The sequence below is a fragment of the Mytilus galloprovincialis genome, chromosome 11 (assembly GCF_965363235.1).
Source record: "Mytilus galloprovincialis chromosome 11, xbMytGall1.hap1.1, whole genome shotgun sequence".
NCBI lineage: Eukaryota > Metazoa > Mollusca > Bivalvia > Mytilida > Mytilidae > Mytilus > Mytilus galloprovincialis.
This window is the reverse complement of record NC_134848.1, coordinates 83012277-83032948: the sequence shown is the minus strand read 5'-3', so window position 1 is coordinate 83032948 and position 20672 is coordinate 83012277. Positions and strand designations below refer to the sequence as shown.

At 34.1% G+C, this 20672-nt stretch overlaps 1 protein-coding gene across 1 annotated transcript; it reads right to left on the bottom strand.

Annotated features, from left to right (window-relative positions):
• Positions 1–2905: 2905 nt before the first annotated feature.
• On the bottom strand, positions 2906–18166 carry LOC143052914 (cholinesterase-like). The gene is made up of 4 exons (XM_076226080.1): positions 18017–18166; positions 6187–7510; positions 4632–4893; positions 2906–3108 (listed from the first exon to the last, which is right to left on the bottom strand). The coding sequence occupies exons 2-4, from the start codon at positions 7412–7414 to the stop codon at positions 2955–2957; spliced, it is 1644 nt and encodes a 547-aa protein (XP_076082195.1). The 5' UTR covers positions 7415–7510; positions 18017–18166; the 3' UTR covers positions 2906–2954.
• Between the last annotated feature and the right edge of the window lie 2506 nt (positions 18167–20672).

Genomic DNA, 20672 nt, shown 5'->3' with positions numbered 1-20672 from the left:
AACTGGAAGGTGTCATATAACCTTGACCTTGAAGGTGTAAATGTCTGTCTGATGTCGTTCATCTGACCTTGATCTCATTTTCATGGTTCATTTGACATGTTAAGTTTTCATGCATAGATTTATTGTAAGGTGTAAATTTCTGTCTGGTGTCGTTCATCTGACCTTGATCTCATTTTCATGGTTCATTTGGCATGTTAAGTTATCATGCATAGATTGATTGTAAGGTGTAAATGTCTTTCTGATATAGTTCATCTCACCCTGACCTCAGTTTTATGGTTTATTGGTCTATTTTTAGTTTCTTGGTAACTAAAAGCAATAGTCAACTATATTTGGTGTATTAGATAATTGTAAAGTGTACATGTATTTCTCGTTTGGTTGGTTTACCTGATCATGTCCTCATTAGGTCTTTCCACCTTTCCGTAGAAAGACCTATTGGTTTTCTTCAATTTTTTTATTCTTCCGCCTAAGTTTTTCTTGCGGTGTGATTTTAATTGGAAAGATGTCGCTTAGTTTTTTTGTATATGGTATTATACAGTCAATACATTTTTTGAACTGACCCTGTTTAACCGAACACTTTTCTTTGTAAGAGTTATCTCGCCAAACACTGTTTTTCTTGTTATAAGATCTCCTCCGCAACTGTAAAAGAAAGCGACAAATTTGTTTTTCCAAATTGCTTGTTATATCTTCAGGATGTGAGGTTTTATTTCGACGGAAGCTTTATAAAGACTCCATATGAGAGTGATTTCCCCTTTTGTATTGAAATAGATGAAATGCATTTGTAACTGGAAAACCATAAGTGAAAGAGGCTTAGGGTCCAGATTTTAGGTTCATCGGTCCAAAAAAAAAAATGAGGTCAAGGTTAAAGGTCAAGGTCACATTCCAAATTTTGATTTTGGCTTGTTATCTGATATTTTCGGAAATCGTTCAAGATATTGACAAAATGTTTTCACAGAATTGTAAGTTGCGACATGTGGTAACACGTAAATTTGAGTTAAAAGGGTATGTAACATTTAATGGGAGTTTCCCCTTTTACATCTAATATTGGTGGTATGGTAATATAACTCATTAACAATATAAAGTAGAGGCCCAGAGTCTTTTGATTTGAGGTCCTTGGTTGATTACCTTAAAATTGAGCTCAAGGTCATATGTAAATTTAACGTTCTAGATTTTGACCTTTGCTTTTACCTCGTATGCATACAAGATAAAGACATGTGACTTTTTGCAATAGGTTGCAAGCAATGTGACCTTGAAAAAGCCAACCGGAAGTAACTTTTGGTTAACGGGAAGTAGCTATTTTGTTAACTAAATAAATGTAAAAGTATATAAAACCATATATTTTTGGAATCAGTGTCAATTAAAGTCATAAGAAACGAGTGACGGGTGAAAAATAATGTTCTTCCAATTCTTGAACCAATGCATACAAACATCATTAACTTAGTCTTCTGTGCACGAATTTATCATTTTTTTTCGTGTAAATTTCGTATAATCGTCAATTTTTTTTCAATCGGTCAGTGTTGTTGTGAAAATATGGTAGGTAATTAAAGTTCGTGTTTTGAAACCAAAGTTTAACGATTGTCACCGGTTTGTCAACAATCGACAAAAAATCAACAAAAAGCATGGAAATTAAGCACGTGTTTAACATGTAAATTCAGATAATAGTTTATTTTAAGGAAATCCATGCGTATTGTGATCACCGTATTTTTACGAGATGGGTCACACTGAGGTCACTTTGCATACGGAAAATATGTCGGGGAAATTGCTTCCTGGAAGGAAGCAATTAAAATAAAGTTAACTTCTTCTAAATATGAAAAAATTAAAGAATTTTCTTCAGAAAAAAAGTATATGTACATAAGTTTTATAATGAAAACTATCCATTGAGTTATAAAAATAACATATGAATTATTTTTTTGATTTGAGGTTTCTTAATTATGACTTTAAGCTATAAAAAAAACGGAAGTAAACATCTCCTTTATATATATCTTTTTGTATAGAAACCATATATTTTTGGAATCAACGTTCAATAAGCTGTCATTTGAGGCTGAAATCAAATTTTAATATTTTTATATCAAAATAGATCCTTACTGGTTGAAAGACCTTCAATTGTTCTTTTTTTTTAATTTTCTTTGATCTTGTTAAGTTTATGTGATACTTGTAGTAAAGGCAGCAGTAGTATACCGCTGTTCGAAATTCATAAATCGATAGAGAAAAAACAAATCCGGGTACAAATTAAAACTGAGGGAAATGTATCAAATATAAGAGAACTACGATACAACAGACACAAACATTAAAATGTAACAAACAAACTCCGAAAACGAACTGTAATATGACAATGGCAATTTTCCTGACTTGGTACGTATAAATGACATATTAAGAACAAAAATCAAAATGCACCTGGTTTTGTGGCATGCCTAGCTTTATATGTAGGACAACTAGTATCAACATAAAAAAAAATGTTAAGTAAAGAAGGCCAGACATTTCAGCGTGTGCACTCTTGTTTATCTTTTTAACATATCCCTAGTTTTTTTGGTGTCACACAATTTAACCAATCAGCTTTGAGCAACTACATTTGCATTAATGCAACAGTAGCTGAATGTCAGATAAAAATATTTGGACAATTTTGGTATTTCAATGTTGGTTTCTGAAATCCTTTGCTTGTCGACCGGTAATCGATAGATGTTTCGTCATAATTTTTTTTAGATTTACAAATGTCGTTTACACATGGTAATTCTCTGCTGAATTTAGTCATAATTTGCCTAGTTGTGTTTAGAAATGAAGGGAAAGGTATTAACGGTAGTATTTTTCATCAAATATTTAACATACCATGTGAGATCACCATGCATACTCATTGTTTAAAGTTAAAAATATTCACTTTGCAATTTACAACATTTCAATAAAAAGAATTCGATACATAATTAACTTTTATTTTTATATTATTTTATATACTGGACTTCTGATTAATCCAGCACTTTTTCCAGGAAATCACACTGTGGTTCCAGTAGCTTCTCGCCATCTTGTGGACAATCGCTGTCAATCACTAGATACTTCCGGTCCTTCCTAAAATACGGATCCCAATCATCTCCACAGCTATCACCTCTAAAATTAGGATTTCTGAAATAAAATTAAAATTTGGTAATACGTCCAATGACATTATCAAAATATTATTTACTCCTCATTTTCTGTTGTTTTTTTCTGTCGATTTATGAGTTTCGAACAGCGGTATATTACTGTTGCCTTTATCTATTGTTACATTTTGACTAATTGCAAATTCACATGGTACATGGTTGTTGCTTGCATACGGGCAACAAGCAACATTTTACAGAGAAGAGGTTACTAAGTTGAAAAATTTGTGTCCAATCAATTTGTCAATTTTGAACAATAAAATATGTTAAAGCTCACATTTTACAATTTACTAAATAGAAACTAAATGCTTATAATTTGATTCGTCTGGATAAGCCCCATCAGTGAAGCTCCGTTCAAATTAGTTAGAAAGCCAAACAAGTTTTCAGTTAAAGAGCATTAAGGACCCAAAATCCCAAAAAAGTTGTCTCAAGTACGGTCAAGATGATCGATGAATGAAATAAGAAAACCCTTAGTATTGCAAACAATTCATACTTTTGCAACTAGAACATTTATAAAAATAATCATATATATAATTGATATTCCTGTCAACAGGATGGTGATACCCTCGGGGAATAGGTGATTTCAGAATCTAAAAACCGACGAGTGAACGGCAACGGCAGTTGAGACATATTCGTGGTCATCCGTGATACAACAGTCGAACGATACAAATATTCCATAAGGTTTATCAAATGGGGCAGTTAATCTTGTCTTTTGAAGAGTTGACTTCAACTTTTTAATCAGGAGCTTTTGGTTCAATAGCTTCTTTGTAAGCAGTATTTCTCTATCAAGTGAACGAGGGGAGATCAGGAGAGGTCACATATAATTTATAAAGGAACCGCTGAAATCTTTTTACATAAGAATGGAAATTGTACAATTTGAAAGCTAAACTTATCTCTGTTTAACGACTGGAAGGTTGATTGTCAACATACCCTTCTTGTAAAATGATGAGAATAGAGATAAAAGGAGCAGTACTGCATGCGTCTGTTTTTTTTTTTTTTTTTTTTTTTTTTTTATTTCAAGTGTGATGGTATAGTTGAGTTCATCATAGTCACCACAAGTTTTATTATTTAATCAGACGAGAATATTTCCAATGCGGAAAGTGAACTTGAATACTAATGCTCATTCTCTCATAAACCTGCTACATGCATGACATGAGGTCTACTTCATATGAATACGGTAACAAAAGGAGGTTATCGTGCAGTTGGCTTCAAAAGTATTGCCGATTGGTTGATGTAAAATGCGTCCTCTAAGCGTTATTGATAAGGAGTTAATGATTAAAAACCAAGCATCTTCATCGTGTTGTTGAGATTTTTAAGTTGTTTTTGTTTTGGTTTCAAATGTAAATACCGATAGGACTTTTTTTCCTAAAAATTAAAAAAAAAAACAATGTGTAAATTCACTACGTTTTACTCCGTATAAAAAAAGATGTGGTATGATAGCCAATGAGGCAACTCTCCACAAGAGACCAAATGACACAGAAATTACATGATTATACTTAGGAAAATATTTACCCTGTTTTAGCAAACGTTGCCCAGTATTTCATCATTCTCTCACTAACACCTTTGTCTACGTCAGTAAAATGTACGTTGTCAACCAAAGGATAGCCAAATACATAACTGGTCTCTGAGCCATGTATAACACCGAACCAAGATGGCGTTGGACTTCTTGCTGATCTATGTTCAAATGAGTACATATAGACTGGGTTTCTAGGTTTTACAGTTGATAACGTCTGCGCAATCTCTACAACAGGACACCGGAAGATAATATCTGAACCTGTAAGTAAATAAATAATGTAAATCCTGCACAAATTTCCTACTTTAATGGTTTTACACTATCAATTTTGTGGGCACTTATTCATGTTATAGCTTTTTTTATTGTGTGAGCCAAGGCTCTGTGTTGAAGATCATACTTTGACTTATAATGGTTCACTTTTATCAATTGTGACTTGAATGGAGAGTTGTCTCAATGGCACTCATACCATATCTTCTTATATCTATATACCTTATGTTCAGAAGATGTCGTTTGTTGATGTGATTCATAAGTGTTTCTCGTTTCTTATTTTTTATATAGATAAGACTGTTGGTTTTCCCCGTTTGAATGATTTTTGCACTAGTCATTTTAGGGCCCTTTATAACTTATAGACCGTACTTTGGTCTATAATGGTAATGTTTTTCTTTTTTAATTAGTGACTCGGGTACCTCATTTGGCACTCATACTACACCTTCTGATATCTTATAAGGTTTTCAAAGTAATAGACCTGGCTTGACAATGATCAATACTGTGTATTCAAACATTCATGATTGCGATGTTTTTATCATCGAGATAAAATGCGACAGGGTTATAATCGCAATAGTTTTCACTCGTACTTTGAAATATTATATACATGTATGAATTAAACATGATTTTTTTTCAATATCAAACAAAATAAAATATCGTGTTTTAGTCTTAAATGACAAAATCGCAATAATAAATGAACGGAATGGTTTCTGAATTTTATGATACAGTAAATAAAGGCAACAGTAGTATACCACTGTTCAAATATCATTAATTGATTGAGAGAAAACAAGTCAGGGTTACAAACTAAAACCGAGGGAGACACATCAAAAAAACAACGAAAGAACAGACACACTGAAGTGCAATACAAACAAACGTCAATGCGACATACATAGAAACGATTCGAAGTATTTGATAACAACTGCCATATTCCTGAGTTGTATGTATTGTTTGAGGCAAGCTGTGTGAGATGGGAAAATGCAAATTTTTAATTAAAATTTTTATAGTATTACCCTTTTCTTTTTCCTCGGAGAAATACAATACTTCAAAACATATAGTCAGGAAAACAGCCATTGTTATATTATAGTTTGTTTCTGTGTGTGTTACATTCTAATGTTGTGTTTCTGTTGTGTCGTAGTTCTCTTTATATTTGATGTGTTTCACTCAGTTTTAGTTTGTAGCCCGGATTTGTTTTTAATCTCAATCGATTTATGAATTCCAAACAGCGGTATACTACTGTTGCCTATATTTATAATGTTGAATTAAAGGTGACAAAATAAATAGTTACATTACCTATGTCGTCACCAACATCGAGGTACAAGGGAGGTTCGTTTGGAAGATACGGTTCTAGGTATTCCTGCGCAATTATGTTCAAAGTTTTATTACTTGACGCCGAGACAAGGGGAAGTAACTGGTAGAATTCTTCTCTGTTGACTATTCCAGGGAGAATATTTATAGGGATTTTCAATACACCAACGTAATATGCTAGGAAAAACGTCACCTCATCCTCAACGACACCTAGAAGAGTTGGGATCCGGCGGGGAAAAGGACGATTCATCAATTCTTTAGGTGACTGCGTTATAAATCCATTTTTATCAATAGTTGGATAATGTACCCTGAAAAATAACGGAGCTTTAGGGTTAGATGGTAACTGTAAGGCTGATAACGCTGACGCTGGTTTTAACCGTAAACATTCAATTGTTTCGTCAACCGTGTCCTTCTTGCATCCAAGATGGTTGGCAAATTCATTGGCCGTGCTAAGTGCTTCTGTGGGTGAATGGTACCCGTAATCAGAGTTCGCCGCTCCACTCATTATGATAGCCTTTTGGAAATAAGGTCGTGTAAAGCTAGAAAGGGTATGGTAATTTATACTTGCGGCCCCTGCACTTTGTCCAAATAAGGTTATTTTCCGCCTACTTCCTCCAAACCTTTTGATGTTGTCATAAATCCACTTTATTGCTAGATATTGGTCAAGTAGACCCATATTCCCGGGCGCTTCGTTATCATTTAAATATAAGAAACCCAATGGCCCGGTCCTGTAGTTCAGAGTAAACACAATGGTGTCTGTATATGCAGCGAGAAACTTGCCATTATAATCTCGAACATCGCCTGCGATTAAACCTCCTCCGTAGATCCATATCATAGCAGCTTTCCGTTTACAACCTCCCTTCGGAACCCATGCATTCAGATACAAACAATCCTCACTTTGCTCTTCAGCTGGAACGTCAGTAGCAAATATAGCAGGCTGAGAACAGGCTTTAGAGAAACTTCTGCTTTCTCTGGTACCCTTCCAACGTCTGACTGGTATCGGTTCTCTGAACCTTAGAGAACCAACTGGGGGTTGAGCGTATGGGATTCCTAAAAATGTGACAATTTCTCTATCAAGGACAGTTTGATTAAATCCCTGAATAAATCCAGTTTTAGTCCTTATTCTAGTTTTCAATGAGAAGCAATGTGTTGTTAGACACGTTGACAGAATCAGACACACGCCGATAATTCTTTCCATGCTAATCGGAATCATGTTCAGACGATGTCAATTGGCGAGAGACTGTCACTGTTATATTGGTTCGATTTAAAACAAGCGGAAAATGTTTGAATATAGATCACTATTTCCTTCCTGAAAAATAGTTTATATCGTAATTTGATGAGTTGACATAAATTATTAAATCGCGTTGTATGCATTTATATAGACATAAGATTGATGGTTAGTGTTCATACATTACAGCAATATGTTGCATGGAAATTTTAAAATAATTAATAGTAAAAATAAATAATTGCCAACATGTGTGCTAATAAATGAATAATTGAGTTTAATACCTATTGCATTACATAGTACTAAAAGTTGAAAGATTATTTGTGTCAGGTAATGTTCGTACACACATGCACAGATATCAACTACAGAGACAATGTTAATTGCTGATAATAGAACACAAGTTGAGTAAAATGTCATTTATTCACAAATGTATTTAAAATGCAACAATGGTAGTAGTAGTGAATAAATGACTGACTTTAACAAGCAAAGGTGGTGTTGAAAGAGTACAACAAATCCCACCAGAGATATCCCAATCAGAGAACTCAGTATACACCTTATCGCTATTTGTCTGCCATTACTGGATATCACACAGGTTCCCGTAAAATTTTGACGTCATAAAGCAAAAAATCTGACGCCACAATGGAAAAGTGATTGTTGTATGCGTCAAAGGTTCAAGCGGCCGGGTCAGTCGGGATTAGTGATAAGGTGTATTCAACTTAAAGGAACTCTAGAACTAAAACTAGCAACTAGAAAAATTGGGCAAACCATGTTGACCTCATTAAAATACACAACCTTTAGAATGACAATCTTTTCTCAGGCGTATACAGATTACGCATTTATTGTAGGCCAAAACTAGTGTTATCATGGATCACAATAATCGTTGTTATCTCTATTTTACGAAAATTTCCTTTGATCTTACTGACTGATAATTTCCGTTTTAAGCACAGTGATATAAAAAATTACCGCTGGAAACTTTTAAAAGACACACGTGCCGTTGTCATTGTAATTATCAACGTCGTCATAGGCAAAATAGCGATAAACATATTACCATTGGTCATTTCACCTCGATTTCTTTTCTCACTTTCAACATATTGACTCAAGCGAGAAAATCAATCTCGTTGAGATGACCTACGATAATATATAAACTTAATATGATATGATAAGAAATTATAGTGTAAAGTACACAAGGTTGACTACTACAAAAATAACATAAAAATTTGTTAAGGGACTTTCTGAATTTTCTTTGGAGTTCGTTATTTTTTGCTAGTTTACTTTTTATAATTGAATGTAATACATTTCTCGTCTTCATTACCAGATCCCACAATAAAGGACAATAAAAACATCACTTGTTACATTGCCTTTTCTTGACAATAGTATTACGGGATATGTCAAAACATATCAGACTTCCTTCCGACAATATTATTGTTTGTTTAGATTAATTATAATTAACAAAGCAGCTATATTAAAAAAAAACAGAGGCTCCAAGGAGCCTGTGTCGCTCACCTGATAGTTTTGCATGAAATAATGTAACCATTATACTTTTGCTTTAATTTCAGAGATATAAGTCAAAAACTGCATTCCCTCCTTTTATTTTTAGCCATGTCTGCCATGTTGATTGGCAGGCAGGGTCGTCGGACACATTTTTTAAACTGGATACCCTAATACTGATTGTAGCCAAATTTCGGTTAAATTTGTCTCATTTGTTTCAGAAGAACACTTAACAAAAATTTACAAAAAAATCACTTTAAAGGGCAATAACTCCTTTTGGGGTCAACTGTACATTTTGGTCATTTAAACTTATTTGTAGATATTACTTCGATGAAAAATTATTACTGTTTACAGTTGATCTCTTCATTATCTATAATACATTGTAATAGTATTCAAGATAATAACCAAAAATTTCAAATTTACTTAAAATTACAAATGAGGGGGCAGCAACCCAACAACAGCTTGTCTGATTCGTCTAAAATTTTGTATTAAATAAAACGATAATAAAGACAACTACACCCATCAATTATCCCATGGTAAGAGGTTTTTCTGGTCGACATGTTTCGCCAACAAGCGTGGTGTCTTCCACAGGTGCTTGAGGACAGGATCCTCTATGAACCCCATATAGTCCCTATCCCTATTATCATAAATCTCAGATTTTTCGATATATATTACTTATTTGTACCATATATATACTAATATACCATATTTATACTCTAAATATGGATGTTTACTATCAACGTGAATCTCGACTATAGAGCGAAGTAAATAGTAAACATGCATATTTAGAGTATAAATATGGTATATTAGTATATATATGTACAAATAGGTGATATATATCGAAAAATCTGAGATTTATGATAATAAGGCGGAGGGACTATATGGGGCTCATACAGGATCCTGTCCTCAAGCACCTGTGGTGTCTTCATGACAATATTACATATCAAATCAACCACACGATCATGACGATTACCATTTCAGGTGTTGGTTCACCTTGTTAAAACTAAATTTATTTTTTAGTAAATGTCAAATTTGCTCTAAATGCTTTAATTTCAGAAATATAAGCCAAAAACTGCAATTTTACCCCTATGTTCTATTTTTAGCCATTTCGGTAATGTTGGTTGCAGGTGGGGTCATCGGACACATCTTTTAAACTAAATACCCTAATAATGATTATGACCAAGTTTGGTTAAATTTGTCTTAGTAGTTTCAGAGAAGATTTTTGTAAGATTACAAAAATTTACAAAATCTTGTTAAAAATTTACTATAAAGGACAATATACAAAGAAGATGTGGTATGATTGCCAATGAGACTGTCAACGTATATTTGTTCCTAATATTGTGACAAAAATGTAGTTAAGGCATAAGACAATATTTGTAATTTATCGTTGAATTGTAATCTATAATAAATCACCCGTTTGAACAATGCGTTAACGCAAAATACATATAAATCATTCTTTTATCCTCGGTTGTTACGAGACGTGTTAATAGTTGCTAGGGTGCTCTCTTCGAGGTCCGCGCTCTTGGTAAATAACACACTGATTTATAGTGCGAGTTCGCTCATTTATTAATTGGCCGTGGACGGATGAACATCGGAAAGTGAATACCAGCCAATAAAGTAGTTTAAAAGGAAAGTTTGTAAACCTAGTTTGAGTTGAAAGCTTGTGGTTTTGAAGCAAGCGGTTTTTGAAGTCTTTACGATTGTTGCAAGCTACCGGATTGTTCCGATACTGTAATTTCCCTCGGGAATGGTCGCAGTCCCTCGAACAGGTGGTTTGTAAAAGTCTGGTGACTTTGGTGCTTCGGAGACTAAGTATTACAATTATTGCAAGCTACCGCGTTGTTCCGAAACTGTAATTTCTCTCGGGAATGGTCGCAGTCCCTCGAACAGATAGCTTGTAATAATCTGGTGACTTAGGTGCTCCGGGGACTAGGTGCTTCAAAACTAGTTGTCTCAGGAACTAGGTGCTTCAGAGACTAGTTGTCTCAGAGACTGGGTGTCTCAGAACTATGTGTTTCAGGAACCTAGGATTTTTGAAGCTTATTCTTAAGTTTAATATAATTGTTTGTCAAATCAGTTGGGACCTCGGAGTCAGTGAAAGGATCAAGGATAAATTGAGGTTCTAGTTTTCAGACTACTTTTTGATACAAAGTTATTTGTGTAAATAGTGTTATTTCTTTATTAAGTTTCAAAGTTGGTCTTGTAGCTTTAAGTAAAGCCTCCAAGTTGTAGTTGGGTTTTTGAGTTAATTAAAAGATTGATATTGGAGTATCTCAGATTCTGTGAAAACGGATACGAACATATAGTTCATAAGCCAAACACGTTACAAAATTGGTGGCAGCGGTGGGATCTGAGAAACTTCAGTATTATATGTAAATAATCACATTGTTTTATTGTCATTATTTCCTATTTGTCCTTAATTGCAAGAAGCAACACATTGTTTTGTAAATACATTGATTTCTAAGTTGTTTAATAAAATAGTTTTGAAGCACTTGCTTGATTTATTTTTCCAAATATGTCCCGAACATACAGAGAAGATACAATGTTGTATGACCCTTACAGTGACGAAACCAGAAATTTGACTAAGGAGTTAGATAAATTAAACAAGGAAATAGAGTGCTTAAGATCTAAGAGTTTTAAAAATGCCCCAGACTTTGCTCAGTCAACCCCTATTAAACAAGCAACACGTCCAAGACAATCTGACTCTGGAATTGCTTCTGCTAGAATTCCAAGCCTCGACTTTGGTACAGGCAGCAACATACTCCAAAGTACACACGTTGGGGTAGGGGCTAAGACAAAAGTTATGCCACGGCCTGAAATACATAATAAAGATATTCCCGATTCTGTAAAATTAACACCAGAAATGAGAACTTATTCAGATTCTGTTCTTGAGACAAATTTTGTCACTGAGAGACGAAAGAAAAGTCTACAAAAACCCCAAGACAAATTAGGTGCATATAGGGGAGACAACAAAAACAAAAATATTATAAAACCCGCTACGTTTGATGGGCAGGGCTCATGGATAGATTACAAATCTCATTTCGAAGCTTGTTCAAGTATAAATGGATGGACTGATACAGAAAAGGGTTTGTATTTGGCAGTTTCATTGAGGGGGCAAGCTCAGGGGGTACTAGGAAATCTACCCACAGATAAAAGACAAACTTTTATAGAACTTGTTAGGTCTCTTGAAGAGAGATTTTCGCCTGCCAATCAAACGGAGTTGTATCGAACGCAACTACGGGAGCGTCGTCAAAAAGCTTCAGAAAGCCTTCCTGAATTAGGTCAGGACATAAGACGCTTGGCGAACCTTTCATATCCAACAGCCCCAAATGACGTTAGGGAAACTCTAGCTAAAGAGCAATTTGTAGACGGGCTCATGAGTGTGGACATGAGACTTAGAATTAAACAAGCTAGACCTGCCGACCTGAATGACGCAGTTCGGCACGCTGTTGAACTAGAAGCTTTCAATAAGGCTGAAATAAAGCGGGAGGAAAGGGAAAGGTTATTTAAGAGCTACAAATACAGATGTAGACACCACTGACACTATCGACAAAACAGTAGAGCTACTTAAAAACATGCAGACAGCTTTGACTGATCTGCAACAAGAAGTAAAAGCTTTGCAACAAACTCAGGGAAAAGGGTGGTTTCCTTTTAAAGGTAATTCACAATTTCAGAATCGTAAGAAACGTGGATGTTTCAACTGTGGAAAATTTGGACATTTCAAAAAAGATTGTCCCGAAAGTAGTGTGAAAAGGGAACGTTCAAACTCCCAAAACGGACCCGAAGTTTCACATGAAAAACAGAACGGTGTAATAGGAGTTAACAAATTAGCAAATGAGGCTGGTATGTTTATAGAGGCTAAGGTCAATGGTTGTAAAGCAAAGATGCTTATAGACACAGGGGCGACAGTATCCCTTATTTCAAAAAAAATGTTTGACAGTATGAAATCTCAGGTTCTGTCACCAATGGACAGAGAGATACAGACTGCAAATGGATCTCCCTTAATTCTGTTTGGGAAAACTATAATTGACATTGACTTAAATGGACATGTTTGTTCAAACATTGCTGTAGTAGCAGACCTAAACGTAGATGGTATATTGGGAATAGACTTTCAAAGAAGCCATAATTGTGTAATAAATATTACTAAAGGTAGCATTTGGGTAAACGGAAGAGAGAACCGTTTACATTTTGAAGGTCAGATAGGCTGCTACAGGGTAGATGTTGCAACAACTATAAAACTGCCTCCTACTAGTGAAGTAATGGTGTCTAGAAACATAAAAAAACCTGTTATACCAAACCCAGAAGTTGGTATTATAATTATAAATAAAGATCAAGAGAAGAGCAAGTTGATATGCTACCAGTGTAACAGACGGTATAAAAAGACAGCATATCATAGACGTCATATGACAAGGTGTCACCAGGGGAATGGTGCTGAAAACTTTGAGCTACCAAAAGATCAAGATGAAACACACGACAGTGGAAAAGAGATGTCAGATCTTGTAGAGTTGAAGAACTTGGCCAATAATGACGAAAACAGTCTGATACAAGAAAAAGTTGTTAGAGAGCCCAAAACAGATGTGGAGACTGTTAATAAAATGTGTCTTAAAACGAGGAGCACAATAAGGCCGTCAGGACCAGTGAAATTTGTGGCTCCAAGAAATGAAAAATCACTTGATCTTTTGAAATTTCTCGAAACTGTTAATAGATATATTGGAAATAATAAAGAATTAAAACACACAGTTCAGGAAGAATTTTCTATATTTGGTTGAGTTTTAATTGGTTATTGAGATAGCAATGTTTGGTTGTTGTTTTTTTATAAAATGTTATTGTTATTGTAACTGTTGAGGTGTGTTGAAATACACTCAGCAAAGAGAAAAAAATATATAGATATATATGTAGAGTCCGTCGGATGGGGACGTTAAATCCGAGGCCCCATGTACAGGAACATGTCACGCCCTGTGCATGTAAAAGACCCCTCCTGCAGATTTCGTTAAGAGCAGGCTCCTTGGGGCCGCTGCAGAGGCAAAATTTGTTATGGACATTTTAAACTTATTCTTTGGCAGTAACGCTCAACATTATAGACGTTATAATAGGAAAAAAAGTATGTTAGTCATGCGAGGACGCATGCAATCGGAGGCGTGGGTAATGTGACAAAAATGTAGTTAAGGCATAAGACAATATTTGTAATTTATCGTTGAATTGTAATCTATAATAAATCACCCGTTTGAACAATGCGTTAACGCAAAATACACATAAATCATTCTTTTATCCTCGGTTGTTACGAGACGTGTTAATAGTTGCTAGGGTGCTCTCTTCGAGGTCCGCGCTCTTGGTATATAAACACACTGATTTATAGTGCGAGTTCGCTTATTTATTAATTGGCCGTCGACGGATGAACATCGGAAAGTGAATACCAGCCAATAAAGTAGTTTAAAAGGAAAGTTTGTAAACCTAGTTTGAGTTGAAAGCTTGTGGTTTTGAAGCAAGCGGTTTTTGAAGTCTTTACGATTGTTGCAAGCTACCGGATTGTTCCGATACTGTAATTTCCCTCGGGAATGGTCGCAGTCCCTCGAACAGGTGGTTTGTAAAAGTCTGGTGACTTTGGTGCTTCGGAGACTAAGTATTACAATTATTGCAAGCTACCGCGTTGTTCCGAAACTGTAATTTCTCTCGGGAATGGTCGCAGTCCCTCGAACAGATAGCTTGTAATAATCTGGTGACTTAGGTGCTCCGGGGACTAGGTGCTTCAAAACTAGTTGTCTCAGGAACTAGGTGCTTCAGAGACTAGTTGTCTCAGAGACTGGGTATCTCAGAACTAGGTGTTTCAGGAACCTAGGATTTTTGAAGCTTATTCTTAAGTTTAATATAATTGTTTGTCAAATCAGTTGGGACCTCGGAGTCAGTGAAAGGATCAAGGATAAATTGAGGTTCTAGTTTTCAGACTACTTTTTGATACAAAGTTATTTGTGTAAATAGTGTTATTTCTTTATTAAGTTTCAAAGTTGGTCTTGTAGTTTTAAGTAAAGCCTCCAAGTTGTAGTTGGGTTTTTGAGTTAATTAAAAGATTGATATTGGAGTATCTCAGATTCTGTGAAAACGGATACGAACATATAGTTCATAAGCCAAACACGTTACAATATTTGTTCCTGAGGGAAACAATATTATGATAATATTTGTTCTGCGGAAATTATGTCATGGAATACTTTTTCCTTCTGTATTATATTTGTTCCACTGATATTAGGAACTTAGAACATACTCACCCCTTTTCGTCCAATGAAAGGTAAGTTTTTTACCCTCTAATTTTCATAGTACATGGTTTTCCATGCCCTATGAAATTCTATACATGAATTAACTATGAAAGTGAACTCTTAACAACTGCACTAACAAATTGTACAATTCCCTGAGGCATTTTCCATAGGGAAAAAGTCTACTGATTAAAGATGAAAGAGCAATGATTAAAACAAAACATTTTAAATTTTGCAAATTTTCATACATTTTCTAATGGTACACATATATAGAATAAACAAAAAACAATTGGGGTAAGGATATAGGTAAAATAGTATTTATTTAATTTATATAAGTGCAGATAGATATAAACCTGATAAATAATTCTACCCCATTTTAGATTTTCTCTAAATGCTTTGGTTTCAGAGATTTAAGCCAAAATTCACATTTCAGCCCTTTGTTCTATTTTTAGACATGGCGGCCAACTTGATTTACAGGAAGGGTGATCGGACTCTTTTTTTAAAACTAAATACCCCAATGATGATTGTGGTCATATTTGGCTCAGAAGTTTCACTCACGCTGGGGTATATACACTCAAGACTTGGTCCATTTCTTGACGGGAAGATAGATAGATGAGAAGATTTTTGTAAAAGTAAACGACATAGCCAGAAATTAGTAGTGCTTTTGCTAATTAATATTCATAATATGTAAATGAGAATTGTACCACGTGATTATAGTTTGAACTAGACTGGCTTGATATCGTTAAAATCTTTAAAACACGGATATTATAAGTTGCCCGTCATAGAGTCCTTGTTTATCATCACTCTGATATTTCCGTAAAGTTGTCAGGCGGTCAAAATCAAAACAATGAACGCGAATTAAGTGAATTTTTCGTGTTCTCGTGAGTTTATTCTTCTTAAAATATTGGCATTTTAACTTTACGTGGGAACCTAGAGTTCAACGACTACACATACAAGGTTTGGACTTGCTTATTCTTTGGACATCCAAGTTTCAAGTTTCACCCCGGCAACTGTAACGGTTTATTTCTTCCTCTGTGATATTATATCCGGAGGATAATTTGTCACGGTAATTTTTTTCCAGGCATGGAATTTCACTGGTAGAATTTTTCCAGAGCAGTGAAAATCTATCTGTGTTATGGGGATAGTATGTTCCGGTATATATTTGGCGTATCATATTTCACAGAACCTTGTGAAATATAGTCCCATTAACTAGTATGTAAGTTACTCGCAATCAATATATACCTGACTTTAATTATAAAATGTTTCACAAAGGTAGAACAAATTTGCATAATTTATCAAAGGGAGGTAATTAGGAGCAATTTATATTTTAAAGATATTAATATAATATATTCCTGAATCTATTTCAAAGTGAAATTTTTCCTTGAATCTTATTTTTTATATATTCATTTATATAAAAAGATGACTTACAACATGAATTTTTAATAAGACAGATAACATTTCACAGGTAAATACTATCCAGCTGTTAAAATTGCTTTTGTTCCAATATATTGTTATACTATAATTTATCTGATTTCCATATAATCAACAACAACTTCTTTGTCCCCAGACTATTTATATAGTTAAAAATATTATCATAATCAAATTCTTCCATTACTGTTAACAGTAGTAATGCAACTATATTTCTACCTTTACGTTTTAATTTATATTTGTACTGAGATCTGAAAACAACTCACTTTTACATGTATTTCACTTACCTTATTTAATCATGATATTATTTCATAATTATGATCTTTGAAATTATTTCTGGTTTTCTTTCTTATGTTTAATGATAATTTTCTTTTTAAAAGAATGATATTTACTTGATTTTTTTCAGGAAATTTTTTCAATGATAATTTGTGAAATAATTCCCATTATAATACATTTTTTTACAAAATAGGTTTAATTCAAATACACTATTATTATTTCATAGTATTTGTAAAGGATATTTTTTTTCTAATAACTATTCGATAAGTTAATTCCCCAGATACAATTTCACGACAAAGGAAAAAAATATCCCAGGGAAATATTTTCCTCCGGATAAAAAAATAACAACAACAACTGTGACATTTTTTCCTCCGGATCAAATTTCACCCGGATATAATTTTGCTTTACACAACTTGTTTTTCTAATGACCTTGTTAGCCAATTTTCAACACGCAGTTTGCAAATTTGACGTTTCAGCCATTTTAGCTTGTATTTTATACTGCAATGTTAAAAGCCTCTCGCTTCGATTTTCAAAATAGCTCAGGAACCTTGATTTTTGAAACGACAGTCATTATGTTTTGTTGAAATGGTGTATATTGTTGTGTATATTTATTTTCTGCCCCGGCAACCTGTCTATCACTTAAATTAAAGTTAAAATAGACATTTTTTTCAAAAATCCCTATCATTTCAATATAATTTCCGTGACCCGTATCCGATTTCATTAGTATAATATTCAAATGAGCAAAGTGGCGTTGATTTCTGGATATGACGGACGACGGATGACAGACGACGACGGACGCCTAGTGATGACAAAAGGTAACTTGTCCCTTTATACGCAAAACAGCCCCATTACATAAATACTGGCCGTTGTATGGTACGTTAAGCTAAATATCATAACTGGTATTTGGGAAGATCTGTGTCAATAAACGGGACGTACTTTGTCTGCTGAGTTAAACGCTGCCTCTTCAAAACTGAGCATGAAACTGCATTGACAAACCCAAAAAACAAATAATTGAACTCCAAATAAACTTTATAATCAATGAAAACAAGATACCATACCATAAATCGCTCGCCACGAGATAATTAGTCTCTGGGTCTGTTTGATATGACAAGTAAATGATAACACTGTCAAAAATATAAATGGACGTTCTTACCTGAGCCAATTTAATATATTGTCCTGTGTCCCGAACTAACAGACTAACCGTCTGTTTCACACCTAATCTGAATGTGCTCTCCTAATCACTTTACCTGTATAAAAAAAATTGTGCTCACTGTCACATGATTTACCTGGCTCGTGAATTAATGAGTAGGGTGTTAATCTATGAGGCGCCGTTTTACTATTTATTCCTCTTTTTCTGATATCAAAAAATATTTCTTGATATCAAAAAATTGAATTCCAGGAATTCGATTTCTTGATATCAGAAAATAATCTTTATTTCTTGATATCAATAATTCGATTTTTTGATATCAGAAAATATTTTTTTGATATCAAGAAATCCATTTTTTGATATCAGAAAATAAATTTTTTGATATCAAGAAATCCATTTTTTTATATCAAAAAATTGATTTTCTGATATCAAATAATACTGACGATTATTTGATATCAAGAAATACATTTTCTGATATCAGAAAATCATTTTCTGATATCAGAAAATCATTTTTTGATATCAAAAATTCGAATTCCTGATATCAAGAAATGATGTTTTGATATCAGAAAATAAGAAAAATATCAATGATTGCCCCTGTGTTTCAATAAAAGCTTCCGAACGCACCCATGAGCCCTAACATTGTTAATAGTGTTTCGGCCTTGTTTAAGGAATTAACGAATATCACAGTGTGGCTTCATTAGTCATTAGAAGTTTTGTACGTTTGTGTATCTCACATTTTAATTATTTTAAGGTTTATAGTCAACAACTGTATTTCTTCATTGAAAAGCAATTATACGTTCCGGTTTCTTTTATAAGCAATTATTTAGTATCCTCTGCCACATCGAAAAAACGAAGGCCGACGAGAAGACAAACAGCAGTCTACATAACTCCAGATAGAAAATTAAAAACTCAGCAACACGAAACCAAATAAAACCTGGGGTGATCCTTGGTGTTGCATTTTGTCCCCAGAGTATTTGAAATATGAAAGTAATTGTGCATTAAAATTCATTATTAGACAGCTGTTGGCTAATTTATACTTCAAAGTCAGTTTTTTAGAACATCAATATTATATTTTACCTGTTTAATAATTAGCTATTTTTGTTTGACTGTTCGCATTTTCTGTAAGTCCAGAAATTTTTGTTGTATAAAAATAAGAAGATGTGGTATAATTGCCAACGAGACAAATCTCCACAAGACACTAAATGACACAGAAATTAACAACTGCTAGTATATGTCACCGTACGGTCGAATGTTTACAAACACGTTTGTACGCCTTTTGACGCAATTCTATAAAAAAAAAAAATGAGACAAAAGACAAATGATTTTTATTTCAATTCGTGATAGATATATGTAAACAGTTTCAGAGAAGGCATCATCCAGGGGATTGAAATTCTATTTTTGGTCAAATTTGGGAAAATGTGACATCTTAACCCACTTTTTGCAATACTATTAGGAAAAACAAGCAGGTTGTTGTCATGGATACACCAAACAGAAATATCTTAAACCATTCAACTACTGGGTATCAGATCTATGGAAAATACTGATTACATACATATATGAATATATATGACACAAACAGTAGACTTAACTTGTAAGAAAGCAAGAAAAAGGGAATTGTAACATTTATGTATATTGCTATCAAACATCAGTACTAATCCAGTGACAAATTTCATTTTATGGTGTCTTTTTCAAGAAAAGAGCAGTAAAAATCCCATAACAAATCAGCATCCTACTTTACTTACAGGAAGTTTTTATAACCATTGGGGTCCTCTTTGTTGAGCTCCTGCAAGTCTGTCACACTTTTGATTTTGTTTTTGCCATTTGATTAGGGTCTTTCCGTTTTGAATTTTCCTAGTTTAGTATTTTTGTGATTACAATTTATACTGCCGACACAGTGGTCGCCGTGTCATCCACTGCATCACCTAAATTTCTCGGTTCCCTTTGCCGTCTACCCCTTTTTGTTCGTCTTCTACGCTCTCTTCAAGCTCCGTCACAGCTATATGAACATGAATATATCATCCAGCCATCGTATCTAATCTTGAACTCATCAATATTTGTTTTCGATAAGTCAAGTTTTGTTAAACATTTTCCAGTATTTAGTTAATTCTTAGGTCGACTAATTCCTTCGATTGAGATTATTCTACGCAAAAGTAAATATACTATGTAATATTTTATAATAATTTCAAAAATCTTCAATATATTGTCTCGAATTTCGTACTTATAAAAAAGAAGAATTGGTATTATTGCCAATGAGACAACTGTCCGCAAGAGACCAAAATGACACAGACATTAACAACTATAGGTTGAACTGTACGGCCTTCAACAACGAACAAAGCCCAAACCGCATAGCCAGCTATAAAAGGCCCCGATATGACAATGTAAAACAATTCAAACGAGAAAACTAACGGCCTTATTTATATTAAAAAATGAACGAAAAACAAATATGTAACACATAAACAAACGACAACCACTGAATTACAGGCTCCTGACTTGGGACAGGCACATACATAAATAATGTGGCAGGGTTAAACATGTAAGCGGGATCCACCCCTAACCTGGGACAGTGGTATAACAGTACAACATCAGAACTGACTATAAAAATCAGGTGAAAAAGGCTTAACTAATCAGATGGACAAATATACAAGTGGACGTCGCCGGGTAC